Source organism: Urocitellus parryii, chromosome 9 (genome assembly GCF_045843805.1).
Source record: "Urocitellus parryii isolate mUroPar1 chromosome 9, mUroPar1.hap1, whole genome shotgun sequence".
Taxonomy (NCBI): Eukaryota; Metazoa; Chordata; class Mammalia; order Rodentia; family Sciuridae; genus Urocitellus; species Urocitellus parryii.
The window spans coordinates 27686079-27701053 of NC_135539.1; the positions used below are offsets into that span (position 1 = coordinate 27686079).

At 55.6% G+C, this 14975-nt stretch overlaps 1 protein-coding gene across 3 annotated transcripts in view; it reads right to left on the reverse strand.

Moving 5' to 3' along the window:
• The window catches only part of Hip1 (huntingtin interacting protein 1), a 131018-nt gene that overhangs the window by 46260 nt on the left and 69783 nt on the right, over positions 1 to 14975 (reverse strand). For 2 of the 3 annotated variants that reach the window (XM_026396852.2, XM_026396851.2), the window contains exon 2: positions 792 to 855. In XM_026396852.2, coding sequence (XP_026252637.1) covers positions 792 to 855 — 64 coding nt within the window. Of the gene's footprint in view, positions 1 to 791; positions 856 to 3844; positions 3890 to 14975 lie in introns of those variants that run through there. The other variant, XM_077802279.1, reaches the window with a different exon arrangement.

Consider the following 14975-nt stretch of genomic DNA (forward strand, 5'->3'; position numbering starts at 1 on the left):
CTGGCCATGAACCTGCAAGGCCTCCTCAGGCCCTGAGGCCTGTCCTGACCTAAGGACAGGCCCTTGGGCCTGAGTGGCTGGGGCACAGCAACCCAGAGGAGCCCAAGCACCTGGGATTCCCCCGGCCATCCAAGGTCTGAACTCCGCCTGCCCTGCCCTGAGACACATCGCCAAGGCTTAGCCCACTGGGGGCCTCTTGCTTTCAGCTTTCAGGGATTAAGTTCCCAAACTCTACCCTTTCAGGATGGATCAAGGGATTCATTAACTAAAGTCGGCCTGCACCTGTCTACCAAGCCATAGAGCCATGTCGGCGGGCTTGGGGTGGGGACCTTGGAGAGGGGCATTTGAGTTACCAGTTCCCTGGTCCACTCTGAACTCCTGCTTTCGTCCAGCATCTGTTGCACCTGTTCACAAGGATGGCTCTCACTCCCGTGCTGAGCCTCTGCCTCGGCTGAACTGCAGCTGAGATATTTTTTGTTTTTGGTTTCAAGATCAGAAAAGGGGAAATGACTGTGGTGTCCCCAAAGGGGGTCAGTGTGGCCCTTTGGGCCAAGTGGCGACCCTGGAGGGCTTTGCAAACAGGTGACAATCCTTCTGAGCTGCAGGAGACCTCTCAAAGGAAAGCCACTGTCCATTGACTTGGTGGCCCTGGGAGGCCTCAGTCCACCCAGATGGTTCGTGGTCCCTGAAGCCAACTCTCCCTGGGAGCTGCTCCAACCTGGCTGCTCCTGACCTCAGTCCCACCATCTGACCCCGCCAGGGTTGGCCTGGAGCAACATCCAAAAGGATATTTCTGGCATGTTTTTCCTTCACAGCCACTTCCTGCGTGTTAATGGCCTTATTGATGCTGACAGTCTGCAAAACAAGAGGGGGAGGGGAAAGGCGGGTGAAATGAATAAGCCTCTGAGAGGGGCTGAGACCCTCCTGCCCCCCCATGGCCTCCCTGCCCGCTGACCCCCTGCCACTGGCTCCTCAGTAGACACTGGGGGCAAAGGTGGGCAGTGCTCCCAGACCAGCTGGCCTGACTGTCCTAAGGGAGCGGACTTAGCTGCCTGGCATTGGCTGTGCCCAGCTGCTGCGCCTGCCTGCCACTCACTCACTTGGCACACGGAGGTGGCAATTAAAGCCAGCACAAAGGGAGGCTTTTCATCCCCAGGGAAACATTATTCCTCAGGGAGCAGGAGGGAGGGGCGCTGCTGCCCGGGGGGTGGTGACCGTGGCCCAAACCCATCCCGATGCCCCTCCGTCACCTCTAGTCCCTCTAACCTCCCACAGGGACTTCCCTGGCCGGCCACTGTGGTCTCCCACCTTCCTCTCTTGGGCATTTTTTAACTCCCCGGCAGATTCCCTTCTCTTTCCTTAATTACGTCTACAGGACATGAGAAATACCGCTTTCCAGTTGTTTTTATTTGGGGGGCACCAGGGATTGAACTCAGGGACACACTACCACTGAGCCCCACCCCCAGCCCTATTTTGTATTTTATTTAGAGACAGGGTCTCACTGAGTTGCTTAGTGCCTTGCTGTGGCTGAGGCTGGCTTTGAACTTGTGATCCTCCTGCCTCAGCCTCCCGAGCTGCTTGGATTACAGGCCCCAACCACCACACCAGGCCTGGTCTCTTTCCATTTTGCAGAACACAAATCCATCGCTATATCACTGACACAAACACATTCAAAGGAATCATGTCTCGGATGCACTTTTCTTTTGTAGGAATCTTTCCTTTTTAAAAAATTTTGTTCCATTCCCTCCGTGGACGTCATTTGCCCCTAAGCCATACAAACACACCAAGCTGTCATCTGCAGGCTTCAAACATAGGATGGTCACTTGTAGACTTTCCCACATCTCGCTTTTCTATGGGGAAACTATTTTCTGGACCTCTCCCCGAGTGCCCAGCACACCTGTTGCTCATTTTTGGAGATGCCATTCCACAGTGCTAGTGGCCTGAGTGACCCAGCCCGTGAGTGGAAACACAGAGACGGTGCATTTCCAGTCTCCCCACTGTCAGCTACTCAGTCAACACTCCTCCGTGTGCCCATAGGGAGCAAGACTTCCGTCTCCAAGGGTGGCTTATGAGAACTGGGGTGCCTGGGTTTAGGTGCTGTCGTAAGCTCCCATTATGGAAAAGCCTGGAGACAGACAGACAGACACACACACACACACACACACACACACACACACAGACCAGCCTTAGGGCCCTGACACCAAGCCTTACAAACATGTGGTCACACTGGCTTCCCAAGGGCCAGGGTCAGCAGACATTTTCTGGGAAGCGCTAGTTAATAAATATTCTAGGCTTTTCGGGCCACATGGTCCCCATCAGTCTCAAGGCTGCCACTGAGAAACACATACATAAACAAGTGATCAAGGCTGCACCCAATAAGGCTTTGTTTTCAAAGCCAGGTGGTGGCTGGCTTTGGCCCTGCAGCTGTAGTTGGCAGGCCGCCCCTCCCCCATTCTATACCACCAGCCACTGACCCGTCCGTCCTTGGATTATTCTGAAGGAGAGTCCAGACTCTGTATCATTTTCTGTTTGTTTTTTTTTTGGTCCTGGGGATTGAATCCAGAGGGACCAAACTACTGAACCACATCCCCAGCCCTTTTTACTTTTTGAGACAGGATCTCGCTAAGTTGCTGAGGCTGGCCTCAAACTTGCCATCCTCCTGCCTCAGCCTTCTGAGTCCCTGGGATCACAGGCATGTAGCACTGCTCCTGGCTGACACTGTATCACTTTCTCAGTAAATCACCACTCCTGGTGACTGTGAAAAAGACTTAACCGGCTCAAGTTGGATTAGGTGACTTCTAGGTCCCTTCCCATGGTTAGACAGTAAAGGCCCATCAAATGATGGAGGGTCCTGGATACCAGGGCAAGAAGTAGTGGGATGTGGGGGCTGGGGATGTGGCTCAGTTGGCAGAGTGCCTGCCTCACATGCATAAGGCCCTGGGGTGGGGACCCACAGAAGGTTCTCGAGCAGGGGACCTGATACAGATACCCCTCCCTCCTCCTGAAGCAGGAGTTACTTCTGCAGCGTTCTAACCAGGGAGAGTGTGGGATGTCTGCCCACTGCACCACGGGGCCTGGCCTAGGTTAGGGCCAACTAAACCAAAGCTCCAAGGTACATGCCCGGCCCTCCTCTTGCAGCAAGGCCCGAAGGCAGAGGCCTTCTTGTGGACGGAGGCCTGGGGCCCAGCTTTCGTGGCCAGGCTGCTCAGGGTTCCAAGGCACCAGGCAGGGCCAAGCTCAGCTTTCTGAGCCCTTGGGGTCAACCTGAGGCCCTCCAGGACCCTCGGATGTCAGCTACCTCGAGGTCACCAGGCAGAGGTTCCTGGGGGCCCAGCTCTGTTGCTTTAATAACACTTCGAGCCTAGGACGCCACCTCTCTATCCTTCCTATGTCACATGTCCCCAACTATCGATATTCTAAATCCTGCCCCAGTCTCAGACCAAAGACCACATTTTACCATTTTCTAGAACTTTCCAAGCCTGGGACCAATCACCTATTTTTCTTTCTTCTTTTCTTAAAAAGAACTTCAGTTTATCTTAATGTAGCCAACATGTATGTTGCCTTTCCTCCCCACCAGAATTCAGGACAAAGGGGACATGGCTTTGTCCCTCTCTTCAGGCCCACTGCTGCCCCCAGGGCAGAGGGTCCGGATGCACTGTGGCTCAGCTTCCTGTGGACCAGGTGCGTGGTGACTCACGGCCACACAGGACAAAGTCCTTCCCGTCCCTGTCGGCCCCAGACTCTGCAAGACGTCACTTGGCCTGAGGTGGGGCCTACCTGCAGGCCAGGGCAGTGGGGGCAGGGCTCCTGGGCGCAGGGTGGGCAGTGGGGCTCAGTGGCTCACCTCTGGAGGGGGCTCTGGGCTAGAGAACATCCTCTGGGAACAGGCTGTTCTCCAGATTTCCCTGGAGTCACACAGGACCTAAGACCAGCCGAGTCTCCCCTCAAAGAGCGGCATTGTGCACCACTTCCTGCCCGCTGGCCCCAGTGTCGCAGGCTGGCCTCAGAGAGCCAATTACCAGCAGGCACCGAAGGAAGGGCGGCCCTCTCCTCCCCTCGCAGCCTCGGCCTCCCTCCTGCCCCTCCCCAGCCTGGTGGCCCTGCCAGGCCATGGCCAATGGGTGTCCTTGGGGCTTTACTTCTGAGGGAAGCGGGGCCTGGGCTGGCCAGCTGGGCCCTGTCCGGTCACACACACAGCTCTGGGCAGGAGCCCAGCCCTTGGGCTGCCAAGGCCAGCCCCCAGCTCATGGCAGGGCGGACAGGGAGGAAGTACCCGGGTGGGGGTGGCACCACGGGTGGGGGTGCAGCCCTGAGGGCAGAAGGAAAGAGGGAAAGCAAGAGGAAGGAAGGAAGGAAGAGAAGGGCAGAGAGCAGGAGGGAGCCTCCATTTGAATCTGGTTGGTCCCCTTGCCGAAATTCGACTGCCATTGGCTAATTGCCATGGTGTCCTTGGGAGGGGGGGACCTTGAGAGGTGACTGAAAGGACGGGGTCAATGCCTTTCTGGAGTGGGCTTGTTCTCAGGAAAGCGGGTCGTCACAAAGCGAGGCGAGGCGGCCTCTTCTGTCCAGCTCCTTGGTTTATTCCCTGTGTGGTGCTGGTGCTTGAACCCAGGGCCTCAAGTGGCCTCCACCAGCGTTCCACCATGGTGTCCAGCCTCCTTCATACACACTCACTTGCTTTTGCCTTCCAATGTGAGTTGAAGGAGCAAAAGGCACTGAGTAGCCGCCAGGGCCTTGCTCTTGGACTTCCCGGCCTCCGGCCCTGTGCACTACATACACTTTTTTACTTTATAAATTACCTAGTCTCCGGTGTCCTCTTATAGCAAACAGAAAATGGACAAAGGCAGAGGAGGAAGCAAGTATTTATCTGCCCAGGGGGAAGGCCTAGCACCAGTGGCCTCAGCACCACCTCCTGCCCATGGTGGCAACTGGGGACTGGAACCGGCAGGGCCTCATGGTGCCGGCTCATCTTACTGGTTTTGGAAAGTTAAAGAAAACAGCTTGGGAGAGGGGGCTTGGTCCAGCTCTCAGCCTCCTCCCAGCCCAGCCTGTATTCCTGCTACTGGTTCTGAGCTGCATGAACCAAAATCCTCCCCCAGGTGCCTGGTCCTGAGATTCAGGGCTCAGCGGGCTTCCTGGGGTCCTCAGTCCCCAGGGGAGTAACAAGGCTGGCGACAAGGAAAGGCAGGGTGAGGCCTGGAGGGGAGAGACTCACGGCCAGCACAGGTGGGCAGCCACGGGGAACAGCTGGGACATCGGGCCTGAGCCAGTGTGGCAGTGAGGGCTGGGGCCATGTCAAGGCCAGAGGACCTGTGACAGTGAGGGAACAAGCAAGGGACAGGAGGCTGGACAGCACTCGGCGGCGGGGTGTCTGCAGCATCAGTGAAACTAAGTCTTTCAAATTATCAAAATTAACAAGAGTACAGAGGCTCCTTGGGTGATGGTGGGGTCACGTTCCAAAAAACTCACTGTACATTGAAATCCTGTTAAGTCAAAAATGCATCAAGCCAGGTGTGGAGGTGCAGGCCTGTAATCTAGCTACTTGGCAGGAGGGAGGCTGAGGCAGGAGGATCGCAAGTTTGAGACCAGCCTCAGCAACTTAGTGAGACCCTGGTTTCAGTAAATAAATAAAAATGGATTGCAGATTTCTCAATGCCAGTTCCACACACGCAGGCACGGACACACACAAAGCATTTACGACCCCTCACTAGCAGACACCGAGGCTGGGCTTGGGCTACTTCAACACGCTCAGAACACTTATATTAGCCCCCTCTGGCAAGTGGTCCACACAAAGCCTATTCCATACAAAAGTGTCAAAGGGCTGGCGTCATTTACAAAACAGCTGTGGAACACCTGCGTGGGCTCATTTTCACGCCATCATGAAGCTGAGACACCTGAAGTTGATCCCTTCTACGTCAGGGACCGTCTGTAGTTGTCACTGTTACTAGACCGTGGTGGCAGCAGCATCCTCGGCCAGGCACCCTCCCTTGGGCCTCTGCCTCCTACAGGGCATCCCAGCTGTGATTTGCTTCTGATCCCCCCCCCCCCGGGAGGGGGGGGCTCTGGAGGACAGGGAATCTGACCCTCTATTATCCAAGTCCAGGTAGCAAAGAAAACAAGAGGCAGGGTCAGGGCTGCAGGAGGTGTAGCTTGTGCTTTGCACACATGAGAACCGTCCAACCCCCGCACCAAAATCCCCAGTGAGGCCAGAATTCAAACCCAGCTCCACCTGCACCATGCTGCCCTCAGAAACCCCCAGCGGCCCAGCACAAACCCGCCCCCATCTGCTTCGTGGTCCCCCAGGACCTTTTGCTCCTTCAACTCACAGTGGAAAGCAAAAGCAAGTGGGTCCCTTAGTTTGAGGTACTGATCAGGCTGGAGAACAGGAACTGATCCTCTGGAGAAGCCGTCCAGGACAACCTGGCAGCGAAGATTCCTGTCCCCCTGTGGAAGCGACTCTAGGTCAGGAGACACAGCAAGCAGATGGCCACCTGACAAGCTGGGAGGACAGTCCCCACTTCGAAACCAGGTCAGCTGGCACTTTGATCTTGGGCTTCCCGGTCTATAAATATCTGTTGCTCGAGGGCCGGCCCAGGGTATGTTTTTATGGCCCCCAGCTAACGCAGCATTTCTCCACTTTGTAGGGTTTCGCTTGCTGCATCAACTGGGAACTACCAAAATTAGGACCATGTCTCCCGTCTCCCTTGCTAAAGCCCGCACATCCTCTGACTTTTGGATTTGTGATAAGTAACTGAACAGTTGGGTCAGGCAGATCCCCAAAAGGTTGGTGCTGAGCCAGGCACAGTGGTGAATGCCTGAAATCTCAGTAGCTCAGGAGGCTGAGGCAGGAGGACTGCAAGTTCAAGGCTGGCCTCAACAACTCAATGAGACCCTGTCTCAAAATCAAAATTAAAAAGGGCTGGGGACATGGCTCAGTGGTTAAGAGCCCTGAGTTCAATCCCCAGTGAAAGAAAGAGAGAAGAAAAAAAAAATGAAAGCAAGGCAGGCAGGCTCTGTTTGATAGTGTCCCCATCTGGACAGTGGATTGGGAGAGTGGAGAAGACCAAGAAAGACTGATGTGCAAACCTGTGTTCAGTTGGAGGAGGGTGACCAGGCCTGTGCAGTGCCCCGAAGAGCTAAAGAAACAAGGGGGCACTGGGAGGAACAGATCAGGGTACATCAACAGTGAGCGGCAGGTAGATGTGTCTGTCCATGACACAGAATCCTTAGTCGTTTCTAAAACAGAAGGATGTTGTGCTGCTTGCCAAAATACAGAGGGACCTCGAGGACACCATGCTAGGTGACATCAGCCAGTCACCAAAGGACAAGGGCTGAACAATGACAGTTACAGAGGTCCCTAGAGTGGTTGGACTCTTGAGAGTCAGAAAGTGGTTACCAGGGGCTGGGGGACGGGGACAATGGGAGTTGCTAAAATAGGGTAAATTCCCCAGAGAAAAGCCCGGTGGAATCACTAAGAAACTGTGGTTAGAAAAAGTGGGGGCACAAGGGCCGTGGCTCAGTGGCAGAGCGCTTGCCTTGGTGTGAGGCCCTGGGCTCACCCTCAGCACCGTGTATAAATAAAGCTATTGTGTCCACCTAGGACTGGAAAACAAGGCCTTGGTATTCAGGGCAGGGCCACCCCCCAGCTGGTGAGACACTGTGCCACACGAGCCCAGGGGGGCTTTGACAGCTGTGATGGACGGTGAACAACTGGATGCGGGGACCTCCCAGATGCCGCTTGCCAGTGGAGCTCGTCCTCAAAGGGCCGGCTGCTGACGGGAGAGGAAACTGGCCTTCCTCCTGCCCCTTCCTTCTCCGGCCGGGCAAACGCAAAGCACTTCATGAAGACTGGAAAGGGCGTCCAAGTTGCCCTGAGTCTGTGAGTGGCACAGAGTAACAAGCAGAGTCAGGAGGGGACACTGAAGGACAGGGCCTTCCAGACGCGCAGAGGGTACCCGAGTGGACACCTGCAGTGCTCCTGTGTGCACAGAGTAAAGAGGCCGGGCGAGGCTGGGCAAGCTCCTGTTTCACATCTGGTAAGACTGAGCACTGAGGCACAGGCACTGACCGGAAGTGCAGGGCCAAGGGACGGGGCCGCGGATCCGAGGGGAGGGGCCGCGGGGCCGAGGGGAGGGGCCGCGGGGCGGCCCACATTGCGGAGGGAGCAAGAGGCTTCCGACTCAGTTAACTGGAGCTCAAGGGTGAGGAGCCCATAGCCCACCTCGAGGGGCCTGGCGACATAGTGGAGAAAAGAACCAGGGGTCATGGGGAGTCAAGGAGAAAAGGACTAGGGGTCATGGAGAAATTGACCAGAGATCATAACAGAGTGATAGAGAAAGAGACCAGAGATCAAAGCAGGGTCATGGAAAAAGGGACCAAGGATCATGGTGGGGTCATGGAGAAAGGGATCAGGGATCATGGGAGTATGGTGGAGAAAGGGACCAGGGATCTGGCAGTCATAGAGAAAGGGACCAGGGATCATGGCGGGATCATGGAGAAAGAGTCCAGGGTCCATGGCGGGGTGGTAGGGCAAGGAAGTGGTATCCAAAGACCAGTCAAGATTTGTCGGAGAGAAGGTGATAGAACTGCACACGTCAACCACAGGGGATCCTAGAAACAGGGCCAGGGCCGGGGCTGGGGCTCGGGGAACAGTGGAGATGCGTGAGGCCCTGGGTTTCATCCAGCAATGCAAAATAAATAAACCAATAAATAAAATAAAAGAGATCCCTGAAAGGAAAAAAGGCACCAGAAGCCAACATGTGTCCATGGAGCAGCTGATGTCAAAGTGTCCTTGCTTCCCTGTTAGGTTCTAAGTCAGTGTTTCATGTGATGTGGTGTTGACTATCCATCCATCACCAAGGCAAAGTCTCCCACCACATCTTCAAGACAAGAATGACCACGGGGGCGAGGCCTGCTTCCCTCCTCCCTGACCTCACCATGGAGAGCAGATGGGGCTAATGGATTGGAAGGAACAGCAACTTATCTGGAGGATACTGAAAGAGAAGGACTGTGGATGATGACCAGAGGACAGGAACTCCCGGGCCCAGCATCCAAGGGCACCTGATGGAAGAGCAGAATAGGGAGAAAGGGGCAAGGGTGGAACAAAGAGCTTCCAGTGCGTCTGGCTTTAAGGTTGCTGGTAACAGGGCGACGCTTGCCTTGGGCTGCGATGGGACACAGGCAGAGGGGGCTCTGGTGATGGGGTGGAACTGAGGCCGTGACAAAGAATGGGGCCTGGTCCCCTCTTCTCCAGGTGGATGAGCACAGAGCAGGGCCCTCCCTGTGCTTGGGTGACCGCGGGCTGAACCATCTGACTCTGGGGTCTCCCGCACAGTGGCCGGGAAAGCGAGATTGACAGCAAGGGGTGGGAGGAGAACAACCTGTTTTCATGAGGGTCTCAGAGCTACTCCTTGTCCCCAATGCTAGCTGCCTCTCTCCCTGTGGCAGAACTTCTGACAAATGTGGAGTACCCACTTAGGCCACCAGAAGGCCTAGCATGTAGGGCACAGGGTAAGATGCTCAGACACCGTGTCTTAGGAAAAAGGAGAAGCTGGCCCGTCTCCCCAGCCCCACCCACGGGCCACCGCTTTCGTCACAGAGAGACCTTGGTTCCACTTCCCTAGCACCCCAAACTGCAAGGTCACGTTCACAGGTCTCACACCAAAGGACTCAATCACCCCAGCCGCTCTTCCAGAGTGTTACCTGCCTGGGGAGCTGGCCTCGGGACGGCCCTCAGACACACCCTGGCCCCAGTGTCCTCTGAGCTGGGCTCACGCGCTTCTCATGCAGGATTCCAGGGAAACTTCCAGAGAGACAGCTGGTCCACAGGAGCTGACAACCCGGCCGTGTCCTCCCCTAAACCACCAGCGTTGCCCAACTTCCTCGCCTCCCTCCTCTGCCCAGCTGTCCAAAGGCGGGGTTTGCCTTCTCTCCTTTTTTAGTAACACACAGCAAGTCGCCCGGCCATCAGGACGCAAGGCGGTGGGGGTGGCCGCTGGCTGACAGATGGTCCGGAGCAGGGAACCCCTCGTGGTCCAGTTCTGTCTCTGAACCCATTGTCCTAGACGCGAACGGCCACAGAACATACCCTGAGCAACAAACATGCCCCAGAGGGCCACTCTGAAATGACATTTGAATATGTATCATGTCCACAGAACAAGACTTGGGACTTGTGGGCTCTTTTTTTTTTTTTAAAGAAAATATTTATTTTTTAGTTGTAGATGGACGCAATACCTTTATCGAAACCCAGGACCTCGAACATGTTAGGCGAATGCTCTCCCGCTGAGCCACACCCCCAGCCCCGTGGACTTGTGAGTTCTAAACTGGTTCATTGGTGACGCGCCTGTCCCACGACTGAGTTGGGAAGCACTTGTCACATTCTAGCAGGACAGAGGCCTGTGGTGTCCTCTGCCCAGACACCCTCTGTATTCTTCTCGGGTTTTCTTCCACAGCGGCCCCTCCCCCACCATCTCACCTCTCACTCTGCGGTCCACCCCACTGACCCCCAAGGAAGCAGGAAGAGCAGGTCCTCCAGGGCCCTCCCAGCGGGGTCCAATCTCGAGAAATCCAGCCTCCAGCAGCCTCTGCGATGCCCCTCTCCACGGCCCCTTTTGATCCTGGCCCCCACTTCAGATGGTGACCTGCACACAGCTGTGACCCAGTTTTCCTGAAGCACAGCCTAGAAGTTCACAGAACCCTGTTTCACACACACAATGGCGACACCAAGGTATCTCCTTGGTTCTGGCTGAACGTTCTCCATTCACCTGTTTGGCTCATTCAGATCCTCGAATGCCAGGCTTGCTGGGTGACAAGGACAACAGCATTGCTCAGTTTGTTCCCTAGAGCCTGCATCTGCTGCCCTCTGAGGCCGAGCCTGTGCGAAGGAGGCAGGGCCTGCTCCGGTGGCCAAGTCACACTGGGGTGGCCACAGCCTTTCTCTAGAGCTGCATATTCTCTGTTCTATTATTCAGATGGTTAGAGCGGAACTCCTGGATCAGCAGACCTCTGTCTGACCTCAACACATTTGTACCTTAAAGGAGGATTTCTCGCATCTTCAAAACAGTTCAACCTTCTCCTAGCAGATGCTATGACTGGTTTTTGTTTGTTTGTTTTTTGTACCAGGGATCGAACCCAGGGATGCTTAATCATTAAGCCACATCCCAGCCCTTTTTATATTTTATTTAGAGACAGGATCTATTGAATTGCTTAGGGCCTCACTAAGTTGCTGAGGCTGGCTTTGAACTCAGGATCCTCCTATTTCAGCCTCCCCAGTGGCTGGGATTACAGGCAGGTACCACAGCATCCAGTTGTTACAACCTTTTGTTCCAGTCAGAACCAAAAGGAGAAAGTCTGTCAGAAAACCTAGAGCAGGTGCCTGGGTCAACCACCTGCCTAAGGCCCAGCCACCTCTAACCAAGTCTCCCCTCCACCCTCCAGGAAGCCTATTCTAGTCCAGGTTTCTCATGCAGCCATACCTCATAGCCACATGCTCTCTAGAGGACGCTCCCTCGGACAGACCCATTTGAGTGTGCGGGAGACTGGACAGTGGGCCCGTGAAAGCCAAGTTCCTTGGGAGCAGACCATGGAAAGCAGCTGAACAAGACTCCATCGAGTGGCCACAGGACCTTGACCTTGTCCCAGATATCAGCAGAGACAAGAGTGAGGGACTGAGAGAAGACATTCCCAAACCCTGAACTCCCGCCCACACATGGGCCAGTTCTGGGATGGTCTCTGGCCATGGCCACACCAGCTGCCTTCTGCAAAGCCCTCATCCCATTCCATCTGCTCTCCAACTGGGATGGGCCAACGGCAGGCAGCACGGGTTTTCACTGTGTTCAGTGGTCCCCAAACCTGCCTCTACCTGGACATCCCTGAGAACTTAATTCTGTGACCTCAGCCAGAAGGCACAACCCACTGAACAGATGCCCCAGAATGGACTCTCTGGTCTAGGCAGGGGCCGCTGCACGTCCGTATCTCCGGAGAGCACTCCGCGTCCGAGTCTCAGGAAACAGCCCGGCTAATGGAGAGTCCGGAACAGGGGAAGTCGACAGCACAGAGAGAGTGTGGTGGAGGCAGTGGGATCCCCAGCACCGGGGAGAGTCCCGCAGCTCAGACAGGCACAGGAGTCAAGTCAACGTGAAAGCTTTATGGAAAATGTGAATTGACGCCGGGGACAAATTAGGAGATGATTATTCATCTTACCAAAGAAACTGGCATCAGATTCCTTTAAATAGCAATCTCCGCTAGTACATTTAAAATAGGATTCAGTTTACAGAAGTGTGATTTATACAAAACCACATCTGTTACATAAATCTCAAAAAAATAGCTCTCCTCCCATGAAGCCTCTAACTATAGAGCTGGCCCAGTACAGTTGGTCACCCGCTCTCTGAGAGGCCCAGTCTTGCTCTGTCACCCAGTTCCACGCTTCACCCCAATCATGGTTAAGTTTCTTAGAGGTCATCCAAACCTCTAGTCTTCAAACTCGGAAAAACTGCTGGGAATTCTTTTCCTATTCCGTATATATTTCTTTTTCTTTCTTTTTTGGCGCTGGGGATTGAACCCAGGGGTACTTTTCCACTGAGCCACTTCCATAGCCCTTTTTATTTTATTTTTCATTTTGAGACAGGTCCTTGCTAAGTTGTGGAGGTTGGCCTCAAACTTGTGATCGCAGGCCTGCGGCCGTTCAACACATATTTTTTGAAGGCCTATCCTGTGCCCGGCACTACCACGGCCACGCTGAGCAGGTTGTGGAATGAGGACAGCAAGAGGTCCAGTATGACAGGAGCCACGGGGGCAGGGGTGCCGGGGAAATGGGAGGTTTTGAGCACGGGGGTACCATGGCCTGACTCACTTTGCTAAGACACACCTCAGTGCCAGGTGTGGATCCAGGGACCCCAGTTAGGATGCTGCTATAGTGATGCAGGCCAGAGATGACATGGCTCGGACCGTGACGCGTATGGTCAGATTTGGGTCTTATTTTGAAGGTAGAGCCGATGGGGTCTGCTGACGCAGAATGCGATGGCAGGAGGCTATGGACGTGGGCTGGGAGGAAGGAAGGAGGCACAGTTAACACACCAGAGCAACAGGAAGGACGGACTGCCACTGAGGGGCCAGAGAGGCCATTGGGGGGCGGGCTTGGGTGGGGAGACGGGGCTCGTTCCTGGCAGGGGGTACATGGAGACTCTGTGGGGATCCAGGCGGAGCCACACAGGAGCAGCAGACTGGGCCAGGCCCGGGATTCAGGAAAGCTCTGGGTTAGGTTCATAAATTGGGTGATGCGTCCTTCCCAGAGCAGGAAGGCAGAGGGAGGGATGCCGTCTCACGGGGCAGAGGTGGAAGGGACAGATGGCTCTGCAGCTTCTGTCCTGGGGCACTCGATGTAGGACTGGAAAGACCCCCCAGGAGTGAGTGCCGATGGGGAGTCTGGGACACCCCAGAGAGGAGGGACCCTGGGACGGAAATGCAGAACAGCACAGCGGGTGCCCTGGGGGCCACATGGAGAGCCATGTTCAGGACAGTCAGGTGGCAGCGATCAGCGTGTAACTGCTGACTGACCAGGTGGGACGAGACCTGGCTGCTGGATTGGATGGTGCCATGGCCTTTAGCAGGGCTGCTTGGGTCTGGTGGAGACATGGAAGCCCCCTCCCTGATGGGGTCCAGGAAAAGAGAGGGAGCTGGAGGCAGCCAGCAGCTGCAGCACCTGCCGTTTTGGGGAGCAAAGGGGCAGCACATTGAAGGAGGGGACCAGGGCTTCCCTTGCCAATGGGAGAAATGGTGGCATTTCTGTGTATGAGGGGAAGTGTCTGGGACAGGGACCTGGTCAGGTGCACTTTCCTGCTACATAGCCAGGGCTCAGCCACAGGCAGCCACGGGTGAGCTAACCAAGATTTCCAGGGACTGAGCCTCTCCAGAGCAAAAGAGGAAGCAAGGTCACGGGCGAAGCCACAGCGGGCACAGGGCGAGCGGGTGCACGCAGAGGAAGAAGTTGGCCGCTGCCCCCACCATGCAGCCAGCCCCAGTCCTGCCCCTGGTTCTGGTCACCAGCCCTGGAGCCTGCTGTGCCTCCTGGTGCCTGTCCAGCTTGGACAGTGGCTGGACCCCGGGGGAATCAGACACATGTGGTCACTCTGGTGTCCTTCTTGTTCTTCAAGGAGAACTTTCAGGAAGAGAGAGGGAACCTCCGGGCTGACTGGAAGAAGACGCAGGGCCTGAGCAACAGGAGGCCAAAGGCTCAGAGTCTCTGGTTTGTCTTTCACTTCCTCCCTCCCTGCCGTGGGTCTCGATTTCCCTCCTAAAAACAGGTGGAGAAGCCTTCCCTCTACTGGGCAGAAGCCCAGGCGGTTACCCTCGCCTGGCCCATAACAGATCCGAGATCCATTCCCATCGTTTACTGAGCCCTTATCACAACACTGGGACAAACTCCGCTAACCACATGGGGAAACTGAGGCACAGGACAGCTCAAGGAATTGCCCAGCTGGTCACGATGCCTGGCTAACTGGGTGACCCAGCTGGTGAGGAGCAGAGCCAGAATCTGAACCCAGATCTCACTGCAGGTTCAAGTGCATGCATCCCAGACACCTCTTTCCCGGCCTGAGGAGGACGATCAGACTCGTTTCCACCAAAAAACCCCCACAGAGGCCGAAGCCAAGTCCTCGGTTTCAGGGACTGAGAAAGAACATGGGTCAGAACCAAATAAATTCGCCAGCAAGTGAGCAATGCAGGGCCCGGTCACCCGCAGGAGGCCACAGGATGTCCATCAGGCAGGGGCCCTCCATCCTCCCTGCCCTGACCCCGGAGCACAGGCGGGAGAGGACCTGCTAGAGCCTTCTCAGGCCAGGGAGGCTGCTGACCCTGGAGGTGGGCTGCATCACCGCAGTAGCTGCAAAGTGACCTCCCTAGAAAGCAGGCTACTGAGAACCACACTCTGTCTCTTGAGGGCGAAGAAGAGCCATCCTCAGGGGAGTGAGCGGAGGGGT